Consider the following 19,387-nt stretch of genomic DNA (forward strand, 5'->3'; position numbering starts at 1 on the left):
GCAGCATTTGACATTCTACTGTGAGCTTTGACAAGTGCTTGGTTATTGCTGCTAGATCAGATTAAATTGTTCTGAAAAAAAGCTGGTTTTATGGTGAAAGGGGAGGGGCAACTTAGAACATGATGTAGAGCAGCGTGAAGTACCTTTCATAGTGCTTTAAAGCAAGTAGCCACAGGTCCTTTGTTTGTCCTGTGTGCTGCGGCCACCACATGAAGGAGATCATAAAGTGGAGTAGAGTTACAGATTACAGCTGCAAGTAAAAAAAGCTCTTAAGAGTCTGATGTACTCACTTTTTATTTATAATCCAAGCAAAGTGTGGACCGCCATGAGAGCTTTGCTTTTTATTCTTTTAATTAACATATGGGATGCCATAAGTTGCAGGTGTGCCAAAAATGCAAATATCCTTTTTTTCAGAAGAGAGTTCCTAGTTCAGTTTCCTCTTGGATACTTTATAGTTGCTACTTTACTTAAAATGCACTGATTAGATATAAGGTGAGACCAAGTACAGTATCTTTCCCAAATAGTGACTGCTCAGGTGCACGCTCAATTGTGGATCAGTGAGGTCTCACCTTTATCTAGAAGTGGGGCCGTCTTAGAGTTGAGGTGTCCTGTCTCTTAGTTTGTCTTGATGTTCCACGTGCAGCTTGGTATTCTACTGAGATTCTTGCATGCTGTCCACCTGGTCTTGTGAGGTGAATGCCATAATCTTCACGCTTCCAGTAAGACTGTAACACAGTCTGGTGAAGCTGTACAGATTAGAGCAAACTGGAATCATTGCTGATACTCTGCACATTTATTTTGATGTTCCAGATAAAGTAAGAGAGAATCCCCTACAGCATACATTCAAGCATGGGAGCACAGCAGAACTCAAGTGTTCTCAAAAGTCCAATCTGGCACAGGTAGTTTGGAAGTTCAAAGATGATGTGCTGAGAGTGGAGAGTCCCAAGTACCGTCTGCTGGAGAAGGCACTGCTCATCTTCAATTTATCAGAAGGAGACAGTGGTGTTTACCAATGTTTGTCAGAAGAAAAAGTGAAAAATAAAAAATTTTCCCAAGTGCTGGCTAAGCATGTTTTGGAACTGAAAAAAATGCAGCATACCACGGTGGGCCCCACTGCAACAGCTGCACCAACAGAAGGTAATAGTGATGTGCCAAAAGTGTCAGCTGTGTCAACTGAGGGGTCCACTGCTCACATCTCAACCACTCACATGGTACCAGTAACCACAGTAAGGATATTAACAAAGCCCATTGGCCCTGTCCTAACAAGTGTAGCCTCCAACACCGAGCTCTTCAATTCAATTCCTGATGCAGTCCCGGAAAAGACAATGTTCCTCAAGTCAAACGATAACTTCCTGTTGATGTTTCTCTTCCTCTTCTTTTTCATTCTCTTTTTGTGCCTGCTCTCCTACAACTGTTACAAAGGCTACTTGCCAGGGCAGTGCTTGAAATTTCGCTCTGTGATGCTGCTTGGTAAGAAGAAAACAAAGTCAGATTTTTCTGATTGCGAGCAAAGTGTGAAAGAGACGCTGGTGGAGCAGGGCAGCGTCAGCCACCAGAGCGGGGAGCAGCCAAAGCCTGCGCACGACACCGGCTACGAGACGGAGCCCGACTGCGGGAACAGCCAGCTGCAGGCTGGGGACTCGCAGGCCTCCCGGGAGGGGGCCAAGGACAAGCCCTTCGACGTCAAGTGCGAGCTCAAGTACGCCGACTCGGACGTGGAGGGGGACTGAGGGAGCCCGGGTCCCTCTCGGCGGCGGAAGTGAGCTGTGCTCCTGCGGCTGGCTATTTGAGCACGGAGAGCCTGGGTGTGACAGCTAAGCCATGGCAGGGGTCACATGCTTAAGCTGTACAGCAAGCCAATTTTCGTTCAGATCTCAGCAGATTAGAGAAGTGGTGTACTTGTCTGGAGACCATAGCATCTTGTGTTGTACTGTCTTTTTTTCTGTTTTTTTTCAAATGGCCAGTTTCAGATCACCACTTGTTTATTCCCAGTTTTCCCCCCCACTGAGCACTTTGCTCTAGTGAAGCTACTTGCTTGTTCTTTGGCCATATACTTCGATAGAGTAAAAGTAACTTTATAATTCAGTTGGCTTTAAAAAGTAATTCAGTCTTCACATATTTTTAGTTGCCATTAAAAAAAGATCTAGTTTCATTTAATTCCAAATTGGAAATTGAGTTTAGTTTATCAGATTGGTAAATTATAGACTTTTGTCCAGATTGGGACATTTTTTTTCTTTGCTTCTAGTGATTGTTTTTAGTTTTATGCTTTGTTTTGGCACACTAGGTATCTTTAGTTGGTTAAAGTTAATTTTTTTAACTGCTCTACAAGTATCTTAGATTTTAAGGTATAATGGGGATAGCATTGCCTTGATTTGTGTAAGACTCAGGGATAATCTTGTTTAAAGGCTCTTTTCTTTGCTGCTTTCTAGAAATGTAGGTACAACAATATCAGTACAAAACATGGAGTAAGTGGGGAATGGGGAAGGAGGAAACAAATGCTTTTCTTTTTTTTTTTTTTTCTCTTTTTTAAAAATTTTTTTTCCTCCCCCCCACCAGCCAGCCAGCTGGACATAGTCACATTTTATTTTCTATACAAAACTGGATTTTTTTTTTCTTTAGTTTATAGAACAGTACAGGCAAGCAACTGTCAATTAGCAGTGACAAGGAAAGAGGTTTCTTGCATTGTGGAAGCAAAACAGGAATCAAGAAGAATTAACTCCCAACAATTCAGCTGGTGACTCGCTGGAATGGACTGTTAGGACACAGCCTGATGAGAAAACATTGCTGATTTTTTTTCTTCTTTTCAGATTCAGTAATAACTCAGCTTCTTTTTGTGACAAATTCTTGCAGCGTCACCCTTTCTGGATGATACCTTCACTCTCCTATGCAACTGGAGACTGAAACTGGAGCTGCTTAAACAATCAGTCCTTTGAACTGTTTATGTGAATCATTCCTGCTAACGTGAAAGTGTGCATTTGTTCTCAGCCTGGTTCACAGCTGCACTGTTTGTCTGTAAAAGCATTTTATGTGTGCAGTACAGTCTTAAAGAATTGTTCCTCTCACTGCTTCGTTCTGTAAATATTGCTAGAAGTAGAATACCTTTTAACAGTAAATAGCAGTATGCCTGGGCTGCTTTTCTGTGTTGAACCTTCATGCAAACATAATTTAGACCATCTTAGTGTAAACAGTTTATATTTTATAAGATTCAGTTTGGTTTTATTTTTCTATTTTTAATTATGTACATATAACAGAATAAATATTAAAATAAATTGTATTACATCTTGGCTTTTCTGAAATGTGACACAGTGACACAGTGCTTTCCATTTGGCAAGCATTAATGTTCCTTGTGATTTCCTTGGGGGGAATGTAAAAACTTTGTAATTAATTTGAAGCAGCCTCTCAGCTTCAACTAAATGGGTTATAACCCAGGGTGGGGAGGTGGGAGGGACGGGAGGAAAACAGCGTGGGAGAAGGAGGAAAGTGCTCTTCTCCTGAGGCCTAGGGACACTTCCTCTTACCTTTCTAAAACTCATTTGTTTTTTTGCATTATTTCTTCATTGTGTGATGTATTTCTTGCAACTTCTTTCCTTAGTACCCTTTTACTTTCTTTTCTGTCCTCTTCTGTCACACAGCCTCATCTCCTATACCTTTCCCTCCTACTGGTACCTCCTTTTTGTCCTGTGTGGGAAGTGATTCACCTCCTTCACCCACCAGTACCCAGCCTGATGTTTGGTCTAGCAAAGACCCCGTAAAGGTCATGTTGTTGCCACCTTTCCTAAGTGACCAGGCACAGCATGTTAGTGTCCGGGGACCCTTCCACCTCTTCTGCCAAGCCACAGGTAAGTTGGAGGACCCCTGTATAAGCCAGCACTTTCTGCATTAAAGGTTTAGCTATGTCCCCATGTATGAATCTTAACTTTTGTGATGTTTGGGGGTGAGGGGAAAACAAGAACAAAGAGAGGCAGTATCAGGATGCCAACATGCATCAGGGTGCTAATGTGCTCCTACCAAGAATAAGTCACTGCGAGTACCGTGCTGTATCACAGAGGCTCTGATTTCAGCAATCACTTTAGTGTGTTGATCAGCAGTTGATTTTATTTGGCTCACTTGCATGCTGAAGGAAATCAGTGAATCAGGGTTACATATGGATGTTTAGCAGCCAGATATTTTCATGGTCAGAGTGTATGAAGTTTAAGAAACGCACTTTTACTGAATTTGAACTTAGCATATTTTGTGGACTAGGTCGGTCATTCCTTTTTCCGTCTTATTTCCAGTGGTGCAGTACATACAGTAATAGCTTCCATTTTATAGCAGATATATTATCTGAGGTGTACAGGAGGACAAAGATTGTTTTTTTCACTGCAATTCAGCTTTTTTCCCCAGTTTTTGTTTGGATTGTTACAAATTACAGTTTGTAATTGCTGGTTTAAACTAAGTATGATTTAATGGATCAAAACAGGTCTTCGTATGTAACCTTATTCTTTAAAAGAAGAAAGTGTATAGATTGAATATAAAAAGTAGTGTTGTTCCATATTGGCATCTCTGTTAGTGTTATATGGAAGCAGATCAAAATGCTTAAGTATTTATTAGCATAGATCTTAACAAAGGTACTATTTGTATTTCCATGGCTAAAAGGAACAACAGTGGGATGAAGGCTCTTTCATAGACTGGAATCATTCAGATTGGAAAGCACTTTTCAGCCGTAATTTGTTCACTTTTGCAATAGGTAATTCGGAAACTTGGTAGTCCACTATGAAAAAAAAAAGTTACAATAGCAGAGAAGATTTAAACAGTTTGATAATTGTGCTACAGACCTAGACTTCATTTTAGAATTACTTTTTTTCATCCAGCCTTGCCCATCTTAATGTGATGCTGATGCTGCTCTTAAAAGTTGTCAGTAATTGTTTTTGCCCTAGTAATCCATTTAGGAAGGACAGTGTCCTAAAGTCAGCGTGTGGGCTCCATTCCTCAGGAGGTGTAGGGGGTGAATACTGGAACAAACTCTTAACAACCCCCTGAAATCCAAGGGATACAGTAATAGCACAGGGTAGGGCCAAGGTGACCCAGCTATGGAAGTGCTTCTAATGCCTGTCAAAGCAGGGAAGGACTGGACTTTGTATTATGGATAGAGTTTTTGCTCCCTTTGGGAAGCAAGGCAATTGGCTGACACCTCACACTCTTCTCTTACCCAGAATTAACAATTTCAGTCTCTTGATTTGAAAAACAAACAAACCACCAAATGCAGACCAGCACACAGAACTGGTGCAAATATTTGCATCTTTCTGGGTCCTGCACGTGAGGATGTATGAATTCATCTTGGGTGGGGGTAGCTGAACAATTGCTTTTGCAAGGAAGGTCTCTCTTTGGATTTGGTCAAATTTGTTCAATGTCAGTTGATATTTCTTTATACTAACATAGCTTTAGTGGAACATGATTTCTCTCAGCTATGAATATGAGGTAAAATGTGTTTGCAGGGAGCAAAAGGGTTAAGTAAGACTGGCAGAGAGTTAAACGTTGTGCCTGGTTGTCTGCAAGAAAGGATATGGCATCAGTAATTGTATGATGCAAATACATAGATTGCCACATCATCCAGTAAAACCTCAAAGTCTATTTTTAATTAAGTTTCTAACTTAATTGTTATTTTATCAGAATTGCTGAATCTCTTCCCTTTTTTAATTGTAAATATCTGTTTCAAGCTGTCTGGAAACTCAGCAGGAGTTGGTGAGTTATTTTGTTCATCTCTTACTCATCCCACATGTTTTAACCTGAAAGCTTGCCTGGGGATAAGTCTTTACAACCTTGTAACTGGCTCATTTCCATAAGGTAAAGTTAAGTGGATACAGCACGAACAGCACTAGTGGCAAACTGCTATTTTTTTTCTGAAAAATAAGTTTTTTCAAGCATGGAATACTCCTGCTCTTCTGGAAAAGGGAGGAATAAATCTCCCTTGGCAAATTTGCTCCCAGTTTGTCTCTGCTCCCCCAGAGATTCTCACATTTCTCCAGAAACCTGTCTGCTGTATGTGAATGGGCAAACATTAGGTTTGTGTGCTTTCTCTAAGTTTTCTCTCCCATTACGGAATTCTAAAAACTTTTAGAGGCAGTTCAGGCGAGTTTCAGATAAATTGAACAAAATACGGCACCATCTGGTTCAGGGAGAGACAGTGAGTTGGTGGTGCACGCACTTGCTGTATAATTTCTCTGGTGTGCTCTGCTGGAATTAGGTATAGTAGGAATGGGTTTTTTCCAGAGTTTTGGTTTTGCTGGAAGATGCTTTACTGGCACCTCCTCCCCCAGCTTTAGAATAGTATCTCCATGTCCATAATTTCGCAGACTAAACTAAAATGTGGTGAGTGTGCTGTGCAATAGTTTAAATGCTTTTATAATCAAACACTGAAGAACCCTGTGCTTCACCTGCATATCAAGCCTCTCTGTGTACATGGTGTCAAGATGATACCCTCCCTTGATTCCTCTGTAGCTGGAGATTTTACATTTTGGATTGTTTTCATTCTTGGCAAAGAAAAAAAAAACAGTAGTTTCGACATAAAAGTTCTGTGAACTTGAAAATACACTTTCAAGGAGTTACTGTTTCATGGAGATACTGAGATGAGTATCTGATAACATGTACAATGCCTGTTCCCTGTGGTTATGCTATTTTGGGAGTACAAGAAAGTTTCCCACATCTGTGGAAGAAAAGATCCATAACTTGCAAGAATCGTAATTGCAAGTAGATCACTAGAGATTCCTCTTCGGTGGAGCCTGAAGAGGAAAGACACGCAGAAGGGTGGGGAAATTTTTTTTTCCTCAGGAGGAGGAGGTCACCTGTCAAGAGACTGGCTTACCCATGGAAATGAGTAATTCATTCTTGGGAGAGGATTTTTTGCATCATTTGCATGATTGCATCAGCCGTGGTGCCCTGGGGTGGTCTGGTGTGGTGTAGACTCAGTCAGGAGAGGCATGGAGGTGTGCAGCAGCCAGAGCAGAATGAGCCTGCCTAGGAATGTTCTTTGTGCTGGGAAAAGTGTCTGTCCAGAGTGACAAATGACAGCATTTACATTACAGCAAATCACTATCTTACTATTGACTTTACTTGGGTTGTTACTTCTCTCTTCTTACAAGAACACCGATATCAAATAGCACTTTTTCATACACTTGTGTTTTATAACCAGTTGAAGTTGGTAAGTGGCTCTTTATTACAGCTTTGGAGAGATATAATGTTAGTTTTTGAAATGTGAGAATGGTTTAATTGGTAGCCTTGAAAGGAAAAGCTCTGAATCTTCTAGGACAAACCAATCCACTGAACAAATATTTCAACACTTTAGAAGATTTTCAAAATTTTATGCAGTATATTTTGAGATTTGAGCAGTGATGCTTTCATGAAGCAATACCATGACTTTAATCTGTATGCTTAATAAATGGCTGGTTTATCTTCCTGTGTGTAAGTTTGCACCTTGTTAAACAATTTCATATCCCATTTTATTAATTGTCGCCTCAACAGATCTTTTATCATGTGCTATTTGGTTTAATTTCACTGTATTTGGCTAGTTATTTCTTAGCCGTTAATTTGTAATTTTGTGGTTTTGTACCTCTTTTTTTCAGTTATTTTTGCACTTATTATACATTGCTTAACAACACCATGGCACTATCAAACATTTCCTGTGTGCAGATCTCTGACATGCCACATGTTTATTATTATTTAGGATGCATTTGGAAAACCAATTGAAAAATTAAGATTGTTCCTTTAATACATGACAGAAAAGGACTTGGAAGTTTTATAAAATTGGATAAATATTGCAGATCCATTTTGCATACCTTTGGTACTTTAGATTGTGTTATCTTAGGAGTGTAATTTTCTTACTACAATGCTGGCATTTATTTTTTCAGACATGGGGCCTGCTGAGACCCTCCTAGCTAAGTCTGTGTGCAAAACCAACAGCATTAAACACCTTTGTAAGTGCTGCAGTTACCTGAGCTCTGACGTGGGCTTTATAGTGATTTCTGTAATAAAATTGAAAATTAATTTTTATTAGTGACATGGATGATGCATTCTTGAATTCTGGCACCAGCATCAGATTTTGAAACATTTTTGTAAAAATTTTTCTTTGTTGTGCAGTTTAATGTAGAAAGACTGTGGGTGCGGTATGAAATATCTGGAAAGGTGTGCAACAAGAAGGCCTTTCTGCTTGGTTTTTTTTTTTTTGTTTTTTTTTTTTTTTTAATTGTTGTTGCTTTTGGGATTATTTTTTGTTGTTGTTTGGTTGGTTGTTTTGTTTTGTTTTAACTTTATATTAGTTTTCCAATAAAGACTAGAATAAATTTAGTGTGAAAATAATTTAAGCATAAGGCAAATTAAAAAGTATCAGGCATCAAATTAAAAAAGGGGAGAGCAAGAAAAAAACGAAGTGGAACCAAAAGCATCTTGTGATTTTTTCCTCAAAAGATTTCATTAATTTATTGTTTTCCTACATTTCACAGCGTGCAGCTGATTGCACTCGTACAGGTTTTTCCTGCAGAATGGGTAATAAGGTGCAGTTGGGAAACACGTTGTGTGGCTTTTCATAGTTTATAAATGATCAAAACATAAAGAAAGACCCTGAAGTACCTTGGGAGATTGAGTGCCCTTAGGACTAGCAGCTGCAGCCGGCAGTGGTCCCTGCTGTTGCAATGTGTGTGGAACACTTGTGGCTGCACGCCTGCTGCAGCGTGTCCCGTGCACACCAGTTGGTGTTCTGTACGCTCACCACGCACGCTTGCTGCTGCATCTTGTGTCAGCGCAGGGCTTGGGGAAACAAAGCCCTTGCATGGTTTTCAGAGCTTTCCACTGGGAAAAAAAACAGGTTTTCACCAGTTTTTACCCTCACACATTTTGAATAAGCCACCCTTTTGAGAGAGCAGCTTGTTAAGAATTCTGTTGAGGCCAAGGCAAAGAGCTGGTGCCTCTGTGCAGGAGTACCTCTGAAGCAGCACCTTTGTTCAGTTGTGTAGTTCAGCTTTTCAGCTTGCTTGGGGATTGGGTGCTGCATGGGCTGTCAGCAGAGATGAACTGCCTGGGTCACAGAATGGCAGTATTCTCCATTTGAATTTAATGTACACAATTCTGGGAGACTGCGAGGGAGCAGAATCTGCACCAGCTTTTGTATGAGGGTACAAGCTTCTCCTTTTAGGTATGAATAAAAGGAGAAGCTTGCTTCACGCTGGGGGCTTTGAGACCCAAATGCCTTTTAGGATGTCTTCTCTCAGGAGGGAGAGGGATTCACTTAGGTGTGTATTTTCTTCTCTGTACCATTTGTTTGCAGAAGTTTACCTGACCTCCCATTTAGCCTTTCTTTTTTTGCAGTTCAGCATAAATATTTCAGCTTTTTGTCCCTGCCAATGTGGAACTCTTGATTCAGTAATGTCTCAGCTTGAAGCAGTACCCTAGTAATGACTGCTACACCCTGGCCATGATTGAGCACCTGCATTTCCCAGCCCTGCCTAGTGAGATGTAATGGGTTTGAATCTGGACCATTACCGCAATTTTATGCTGTTTTCCTCAGAATATCTTTTTACCCCCTGCCAGCCAGGATTGCAGCATGACTACCACATACACTTGTTTTTCTTCCCCGTGAGAGCTACAGCCTATAGACTTGTAATTAATAATCCATTGATGTGATAGACTGAGTACTAATTTAGAACAAAGCTGTCATCTTTTTTAAACTATTTCAACAGAAACTGCTACTAGAACTGTCTCAGCATTTTGTGTGCATTGTCCCCACAGTGGAGATGAAAATCTCATTTCCATCTCTTCAGTTATCTTCCTGCTAGATTTACCTGTCAGACAAAGCAAATGCAGTAGTTTGTGTTCTCTGGAGAACAGAAGTGATTTTTGGAGATCGTGTTATTCCCTAAAATATTTTCGCCAATTTTCTTCACTTTATTTTAAAACTTAATGTAGAGGCCTTGTTAACTGATAGGATGGCAAAAAATAATTAGGCAAACACAAAGTGTCAGGGGAAGTTTAGGCTGGACATCAGGAAAAAGTTATTCACAGAAAGAGTGATTTGGCATTGGAATAGGCTGCCCAGGGAGGTGGTAGATACATCATCATCCTTGGAAGTGTTTAAGGAAAGACTGGATGTGGCACTTAGTGCTGTGCTCTAGTTGATAAGGGGGGTGTTAGGTCATAGGTGGGACTTGAGGATCTCTAAGGGCTTTCCCAACCTAGTTAATTCTGTGATACTGTGAAAGCAGAAACTTTTTTGTTTGTTTGTTTGTTTGTTTGTTTTTGGTGACAGTCCCTGGTTCTAGCTTATTAGTGCTTCATCAGATTTTTTTTTCACTACTATCCAAATTCCAATTGCAAAACCTTTAGATGGACACTCCTCAGTGAGCATGCAGATAAATGCATGAACAGTTACAAATTGCATTTTTCTCTAATGGGGCAGTCAGCTGTGTTCCTCACCTGCTCTTAAATTCTTAAATTCTCTTAAACTCTGAGAAGACGGATGCTGTGTCCTGCTTGCACCTACTCTAGAGTCACTAGTGTAGGTGCTCTGCCCCACCTCTAGTGACTGCTGCTTCCAGCTCTTATGTGGTTCACGTTCCATAGGAAGCACTTCCTGCTTTTCATCTGCCATAATTAGGCTGCATCAGCTTGTGGTGTTGTTGTTACACAAAGGGATGGGTAATGTAATGAAGCACTAGGTGTCTGAAGGACCTTATGCATTCTTCAGTATGAAATACTTGATATTGGAAGTAATATTCTTTGGCATTTCAGAGAGGCCTGTTTTCTTGGCTTCTTATTGGCTTTTTTTCCATTGCTGTCAAGCTTGTCTTCTAGAATGAATTGCCCTGATGTAACAATCAAACACCAACCAATGAAAGTACAAAAAAATGCACCCCTGTTTAGAGGGGGTACAGGCTATGTAACTTACACTCTATTTTCAGAAAACTGCTAAAATGCTTGTCTCCATTTAAAGATTTTTTTCTGCCCACTTTTCCAATCAGCTTCCCTCTGATGGCTTCACTTCATACTGATTTATTATTCAGTGTCTTATCAGCAGCAATGACTCATTCTCGTACAACTCAAGAAATTGTGACCAGCCCTAAATCTTTCATTTGCATACTGAGTAGTGCTGGTGGTAATGTTTCATATTAATGATTGACTAACCTCTTCTTGGCCTAACTTTGATGTCTATGTAAAAGAAAACCTTCCTGCATCCAGATTATAGTGCCTTTTTAAAACTTAATCCCTGCTCCAGATGAGAGCTTCCTGTATGATCTTGGTTTTCAGAAATCTGGGATGTTTGCTTCAGTAGAATTCTGCAAAGCCGCAAGCTTGATAACAAGCATTAAATCCAGATGCCGTTCTTAATCTGATGCACGTGGTGAGCTTTGAAAGAGGTTTTGCTGTGTATTGGGTTATACAAAGGAGATTTTTTGTAAACCTGAACTTCCCATCCCTGTGATAGCCTCTGGTAGCAGTTCTTTGTCTAGATTACAGGAATTTGCGTAAAAGACTTTTTGTTACCCTGGTAGAATTTCTGTCTGGGATACCTGTCAATTATCTTCACTGGATTTCAATTTGCTGTCAACTTGCAGAAATTATTAGCTGGAGTGTAGGTTTTCTGATGGTTCCTGCTTGTGTATTAACTCTCCTGTCTTGGAAGTGTTTTCATGAATGTAGGGAAGTCTTGTTCAAATGCTATCCTTCTAGCTTCAAATGCTACCCTTTAGAAATGAGGGAGGCCTTGTGCTGAACCACCACCAGTGGTAGCACGGCTCAGGTTTTATAAGGCAGCTTTACTGGGCTGCTTTTGAAATGTCTCCACACTCTCTGCACATGGCAGCGCATGGCCAGTGCTCACTCTTGCTCCCCCTGCCTTATGTCACTGAGCTCTGCTTAATCCATAATCTACTTCTTTTAAATTAGTGTTTCCAAGCTGTCTTGAAAACCATATGTTTATTAGGATGTGATGCGTATATGGCAAATGCTTAATTTGGTCGAGCTTAGCAGGGCGCACCCCCATGCTGCTCTGAATCTGTAGCTGTATACTTCAGTTCTTTCAGTCTGGTTTTATTTACTTAATTCTTTTAACCTTAGGTCACATTTACACCAATAACCCAGTGAATGCATTCAGACTGTGGGTAGAAGATAACAAGCAGTTTCAGTGGTTTGAGTTTCTGTGCTAACAATGGTGGTTGAATTTTTTGTCTCATGGAAAATATTAAGAAATACTCATCTTTATATTAAATATGTGGTTTTTGTAACCCAGCCTGACTTGACATATATCAGAGAACCCATTGTGCTGGCAGAAACTACAAGGGCCATTACTACTCTGGCCGTTACTACCTGGGCATTATCATTTCATTCAAACTAGTGAAAACAGAGAAAATGAAATCTGTGTGGGAAAGAAGCAAATGCTTCCACAGACACTGGAAATTTTGAAGGCCTTATGCAAAGAAAAGAGTAATTCAGATAATGACGCAAAGTTTCTTGTATTTTTGTTTGATAACTGTTAAATTCCCCTTCTAAAATCATCAAGGTGGTGAGGTTGATTTTATTTAATCATGTGTAACTAGCGTAGTTTATTGAAACAATGTTTTTGAAGTTAACTGTTTGAAATGTATTTTATGGCTGCTTAGACATAGTTACTTATGTACCTGTCCTGGTGTGCTGTTTAATTCTCTGCTTGAATATTATGTTTTAATAAAATGACTTTCTTAAAATCTTTCAAGCATTCCTAACATGGATGGCAAAGTAAGTAGATCAGGTCAGAAACTTGTATTTTAAAGGTTGCACTAGACATGTAAAACATTTGTATTAAAATGACAGTTAAGAAAAAGCAGAGTATATGTTTTTATTAGTTTCCTTTAGCTTCAAAAATTATTTTCCTAACCATTACATCAGAGTCTGAATTTCTCACCATAAAGTTGTAGAAAATTTGCATTTAACAAATGTGATTCAAAATTTTTGCAGATGAAACTGTGTCACAGTGTATTTTTTTTGTATTGATCCATCCTGAAAATGAAAGTAGAGAAGGTAATTGCCTGAAAGTTGGAAACAAGCTGCACTGAAACAGGATCAGGAAAACCCTGAGTACTGCTTGCATCTAAATTTTGCTGTCAACCAGTGTAAGTGGGGATGAGTGTGTATCTCTGGGGATTTCCAGTGCTTCTGACTGCACAGAAAAACAATGGAAGGGTAAAATTGCCTAGCTGCACTTCATAAGAGGCTAATCTGAACCAACACAGCTTGCAAAATTTCATGTATAAGGAAATTGCTGCATTTTAATCTCTTGGTGAAATGTGGATGTAAGCTGAAATTTTGGCAATTTTCCAGCACAATTGGGATCTTCAGCACAAGAAAATAGAGCAGGTTCTCTGGTGTGAATAGTACATTTGAAATAAGTTTAGGGAAGTGTCCTGCACTAAACATGCTCCTTCCTTGCATGTCTCTAAAATTGCACTTAGAGATTTTTATTTTTTTGTTGTGCTTGCACTTACCATTCCTCCCATTTGTCCAAATTCCAACTTCAGATTTAGGTTACTGAATAATTTGTCCCTGGTTCCAGACTTTCCATGAACGTAGTGATATGTAACCTATCTGCTGTTAACTGTAGAATGAGTGCAAACATCCATAAAACACATTTGGAAAAAACGGGTATGTGCTAGACCTGCTGTTTTCAGTCCAGTGTGTGCTTGCCCTTTCTGCTTTGTTAGAGCTGCTGACAGCCCTTCAGACTGTGCCACTTCCCTCAGAGAAACTCCACAATGCTTTAACTAGATCATGTCCTCTACATTCACACTTACCCTTACTGCTAATTTGTGTGTCCATATTTGTGGGAGATTTGGAAATAAAACCTAGGAATTAAGAATTTGCCATGATCTCCTTTTTACACAATGTAAAATGTCTACTATCTACAAATATGTAATATGTACACAAATGTAAAAACTATTTGGGTTTTTTTTCTTCATGATTATCTAAAACTTAATGACAGAATTGTATTTTTCTAGGGAAAAAATCCCACATCAACTTGCAATATGAAGTGCTCACAGTAAAAGCTGTGGTAGGCTCTGTTAAAGATATTTGCAGACAAAGTTAATTTTCTTTTTACCCCAAATTTCTCTTCACATCTTCTCTTGCTAAGGCTAGTCTGGATCCTAGGCCCAGAGGGAGAAATAATCATGTTTTAAACATAAGAATTACCAAGTTCTTAGCTTGGCCCAGATGTCTGTATTTTAAAATGGAAAGCTTCTGATGCTGCCAAGTGCACTTCAAGCTACCTTGCTAGCTAGTTTTCTGGGAACAGCTGTTCTGTCCTCCAGGCTACTGTCAATCTCTGATGTATTCAAATGTTGCCCTTGCAGGTTAAGACAAATAATAGTAACAAAGCTAAAAAATTAGATTGCTCTTTGTTGTTGATCCAAGGTTCCTTCAAGTTCTGTCCTGCTTAAGTGCCTGCTGTGCCTACTGGTTCTGTGCTTTTTCCAATTCTTCCTCTTTCATTGCTAGTTCCAGTATCTTTGACGCACTGAGTTCTTGAACTTTTCCCCTCCTGGCCTTTTTTTCAGATCCTGCAAGGCATGTCTCAGGTGGTTTCAGCTTTGAACCAGGACCTGTGTTGGGCAGCAGTAGCAGTGTGTCCTGATGCTACAGGAGCTGGCACAGGCAGATGGTGCTGGTGTTCATTACTGGCTCTTATTGTGTGTGCTAAGTTCCTTGTTGTGAGATCCAGACAGAATTCCTCAATACAAACCCTCAACTTTGGCTTGAACCTAAATTTCCCATGCTAGCTCCTCTCAATCCCAGGTTTTTGGTACCCAGAATTTCAGCTGAAGAAACCTAAGAAATGTTTCTATCAACCATTTATGTTTTTAAGCCTAATCTCGACATGATGGGGTTTGTTTTCTTTTACAAAGACTCATCTTCTATTTTCTTACAGAATAACCTGACATTTTCACAGGTCCAGATAACTCCTACTTTGTCTGGAGGAAGAATGGACAAACGATGAAGGCATGCATCACGGAGCAATCTCACATGCTGCTTGATGGCAGAGTGCATGTTCTCAGCTGGGTGAAAGATTCAGTGTCAGAAAACACAGAATACAGATGTTCATTCATCTCAAAAGTTGGGAACACAACGTCAGAAGTGCTGGTCACAGTGGAAGATAAAGGTAGGCTTGTTTCGAGAGCATGCCATGTTTGGCCCGACCCTGATATGAGTAAAGCTCTGTAATACTCACCCAGAAAATGTGCATACCTGAAGATGGTAACTTTTGCCTTCTCTATTAGTGTGCACTTCGTTTATGGAAAGGATTTAGCAGCATAAAAACTTCTTCCTCTACACCCCCCCCTCAAAGGACTAATGTAAAATAGCAGTTATGATCTAGAAATTGAACCAAAACCTGATAAACTAATTCAAAAAACCTGAAAATCAAATGAGTAATGGAGAGCTACCAATAAGTACTCTGATAGAATTCTACAGGGTAATGTAGAGAAATTCCTTAATTTATAAGGACTTAAGGAAGTCATATGGTAAAGATAAGCCCCCACTATGCTGGATTTTAAAAATTGCATGATTTGTAAACCACTTATGGTTTGGATTGAGCAAGGTCATTCCGTCTGCTCCATTTGGACACTAACTAGGCAGGAGGACACTTAGGTAACTTCAGCAGCTGCAGGGTTTTGTGGCATCAAGACTGCCTGCTGCAATTAGTGCTTGAGACCTTACACAGGTGTAGAGAAGGTCTGAATAGTCTTTAAAAAAACAGCAGGAATTTTATTTGCAAGATGAAGGAAAAATTAAGAAGCTGGTTAATACCAAATGTGAGTCTGTCGAGGAAGGCTCAATGCTTCTTTTTTCAATGACAGAGAAAAGCCATGCAATCACTCCAGTTACTTTGAAGTCTGTGTCAGAAGCAGAATTAAGAGCATCTCAACCAAACTCCTGTAAATGTAAAACAGACAGAGGGGCTCTCACTGTGCTCTAAAAACATATGACTGTTGCTACTGTCCCAAGAGATAAATAGAAAATATGTCACCATCAGTCTTACATTCTGCAAAAAAAGCTGGCAAATAGACCAAGATGCAGCCGCATAGCCCTTTTAAAATTACCAGTGCAAGGAAGTATAAGAATCTCTTGAGTGAAATGACATGACGTCTACAGGAGGTCGAAGGATCAGACCCAGTGAGAGTGGGTTTAGGAGGGGCAGGTCCTGCCTGACTGACCAGCCTGGTCTCCTTTTATGACCAGGTAACCCGCTTAGTGAATGCAGGGAAGGCTGTGGATGTTGTCTGTTTGAACTTCAGCAAGGCCTTTGACACTGTGTCCCAGAGCACACTCCTGGGAAAGCTGGCAGCCCAGGGCTTGGACAGGAGCACTCCTTGCTGGGTTAGGAACTGGCTGCATGGCCGGGCCCAGAGAGTGCTGGGGAATGGTGCTGCATCCAGCTGGGGCCAGTCACCAGGGGTGTCCCTCAGGGGTCTCTGCTGGGGCCAGTTCTGTTCAATATTTTTACTGATGACATGCATGAGGGTGTGAATCTTTCATTAACAAACTTAGGAAGATACCAAGTTAGGGGGGAGTGTTAATCAGTACAATAGGAGGGCTCTGCAGAGGGGTAGGGACAGGCTGGATTGATGGGCCAAATCCAGCAATATGAGGCTCAACAAGACCAAGTTCTGGGCCTTGGACCAAGTCCAAGTGTTGTGGCCACACTATGGACACAATAACCCCTTGTGTGCTGCAGGCTAGGATCAGAGTGGCTGGGCAGTGGCCAGGCAGAAAGGGACCTGGGAGTGCTGGTGACAGCAGCTGGACGTGAGCCAGCTGTGTCCAGGTGGCCAAGAAGGCCAATGGCTCCTGGCCTGTGTCAGCAGCAGTGTGGCCAGCAGGAGCAGGGCAGTGATGGTACCTGGTACTCGGCACTGGTGAGGCCTCACCTTGGGTTCTGTGTCTGGTTCTGGGCCCCTCAGTTTGGGCAGATGATGGAGAGTGAGGTTGAGATGCTTGGAATCTGTCCGGAGAAGGGCAACAAGGTTGGTGAAGGGTCTGGAGCACAAGTCCTGTGGCTGAGGGTGCTGGGGCTGTTTAGCCTGGAAGAAAAGGAGGCTCAGAGGAGACCTCATCACTCAGAACCACCTGGAAGGAAGGTGTAGCCAGGTGGCAGGCCAGTCTCTTCTCCCAGGTCAAGAGGATACAGGCTCTGCTGTCCCAGAGGACGTTTAGGTTGGACATTAGGTGGAATTTCTTCACAGAGAGGATAATTAAACATAGGAATAGGCTGCTCAGGGAAGTGGTGGAGTCACTGTCCCTGGAGGTGTTTAAGGGAAGACTGGATGTGGCACTGGGTGCCATGGTCTGGTTGACAAGGATTTGATCATTGACAAGGATTTTACAAGGTTGGATCATAGGTTAGATTTGATTATCTCAGAGGTCTTTTCCTGATTGATTCTGAGGTCCTGTGATTACTGACAAATGGGAAATACTAACTGGACATGTCCATCATGTTAACTGGTCCTCTCCAACATGTCACTCTTCTGCCCAGGCTTATGATCTGCCTAGAGCATTCCTGTGCTTGTTAGACAGGTTTGAACAATTAATTTGTACATGCTAGCTTTTAGATCTCGAATCACAGATAATGGCACTAAACCCCTTTGCTCTGGAGGCACAGTGTAAGAGACATAACCATTTAAACAAAACTTACTGCCAAATAGCATGAAAGGATGTAGAGCAAAATGAAGGATGGGGGTTCCTTCTAGCCCCATTCCTGCAGGACAGGCAGTCCTGGATCTGATCAGGTACTGACTTCTGCCATTATATGGTTATGCAATCATCCCATTTCCATTCTCAGATAGTACTGATCAGGATGCATGGACCAAAGAATTTGATACCTGGAGAAGTGCCATCAGTGAACATGACAAGATGATGCAAAACTGGAGGAAAACGTGGGTAAGACTTTTATAGACTGCCTCTTGCACTTCTGCAACTGCATGGACTGATATAACAAAATGATCAGTGTTCCAGTACACATCATCATTCCTGACCCACTCAGCAGTAAAGTCTGTGTATGACATTTATTGCAGTTGTGTCAGCTTATTCCTTCAGTCCACTAACCAAGTGCTCATCAGTCAGTAGTTCTGTTCCTGCCCAACACAGTAACTCTGCGTATAGTGAATGGAGTAGATAAATTTCATCACATCTGTAGTAGTAATCCAGTAGTCTGTAGACTAACTGGATTGCAGAGACTACTGGACTTTATAAATGGTACTGTCCATAAAAGCTGACCTTTTTATTTTTTATTTTTAAAAGAAGTCCATACCCATCTCTTAATATTTTTTCCAACAGCTAGAAGATCACTTTTGAAAACTTTAGATATTATGTGCTTGCTGCCTGTGGAACAGTTAGTATAGGCAACCTTAAGCCCCATTTTCATTTTTAGAGTGGTATTAACACATCATTCTCAAATTTTTCTTCAGGAGACCTGCAACAAGAGAAACAGCCTCTAATGGACAAAGGAATTAACAGGCTAGAAGGAGAAACACATGCAAGTTAAGAGTACTTGTTACTCTTATAACATTTGGAGATGTCTTTTCAAGTGTTAGTGCTGACATTAAAACTGATATTCAGGAGAATCACCTCAAGCATGAAGTGGAAGGGGATATTCTTACTGCACCAAAGCTAAGTTACATGGTACAAGAGAAGCCACCCATCCCATCTCTGGTCTTCTTTTGTCAGCTATTTTAGCTTAATAAAGAACAAAAGTAGTCTCAGCAAGATTTGTGCTGTTCAAAGAATGTGATACGAAGTTTTCTGAGTTCATTAAGCCAACCAGATAATTCTGGGCTTGAGGATCTTGGCATAAGATTTAGAAATTAGGATGTGGATCACATTTATTTAAAGGCATTTCAACTTGTACACTTATTTTTCTTTTACTGTGTTTACCCTTATGGTGCCAGGGTTTTGAAGAGCATTCCTTTCTAGAGTCAGCAAGCTCATTTGTTCAAAGATATTTCCTTTGGTAATTGTGCTGGGTTTTAGTTAATTTTCTTCACAGTGGTTGGTGTGAGACTTGATGTTCTGGATTTGTGCTGAACACAGGGTTGATAATGGAGAAATGTTTTTGCTATTGCTGAGCAGGGCTCACACAGAGCCAAGGCCTTGTCTGCTTTTTGCACTGCTGCAATGGCAAAGAAATTGGGGGTGCATGGGAGGTTGGGAGGAGACACAGCCAGGACAGGTGACCCAAAGTGACCAAGGGGATATTCCAGGCCATGTGGCATCATGCTCAGTACATAAAGGCAGGGGGGCACGTTTGGAATGATGTAATTCGTATTCCCAAGTAACCATTATGTGTGATGGGCTCTGCTCTCCTGGAATGGATGAACACCTGCCTGCCCATGGGAAG

At 40.8% G+C, this 19,387-nt stretch overlaps 1 protein-coding gene across 4 annotated transcripts in view; it reads left to right on the top strand.

The window, feature by feature from the left end:
• Nucleotides 1-19,387, top strand: part of SEMA4D (semaphorin 4D) — a 99,383-nt gene extending 79,996 nt beyond the window's left edge. For 2 of the 4 annotated variants that reach the window (XM_059492861.1, XM_059492862.1), the window contains exon 16: nt 811-3,279. In XM_059492861.1, coding sequence (XP_059348844.1) covers nt 811-1,730 — 920 coding nt within the window. In that variant the 3' untranslated portion in view covers nt 1,731-3,279. Of the gene's footprint in view, nt 1-810; nt 3,280-3,632; nt 3,840-5,696; nt 5,722-12,716; nt 12,739-14,944; nt 15,155-17,833; nt 17,932-18,458 lie in introns of those variants that run through there. The other 2 variants (XR_009420452.1, XM_059492863.1) reach the window with 2 other exon arrangements.

Source organism: Ammospiza nelsoni, chromosome Z (assembly GCF_027579445.1).
Source record: "Ammospiza nelsoni isolate bAmmNel1 chromosome Z, bAmmNel1.pri, whole genome shotgun sequence".
In the NCBI taxonomy this organism is placed as follows: Eukaryota; Metazoa; Chordata; class Aves; order Passeriformes; family Passerellidae; genus Ammospiza; species Ammospiza nelsoni.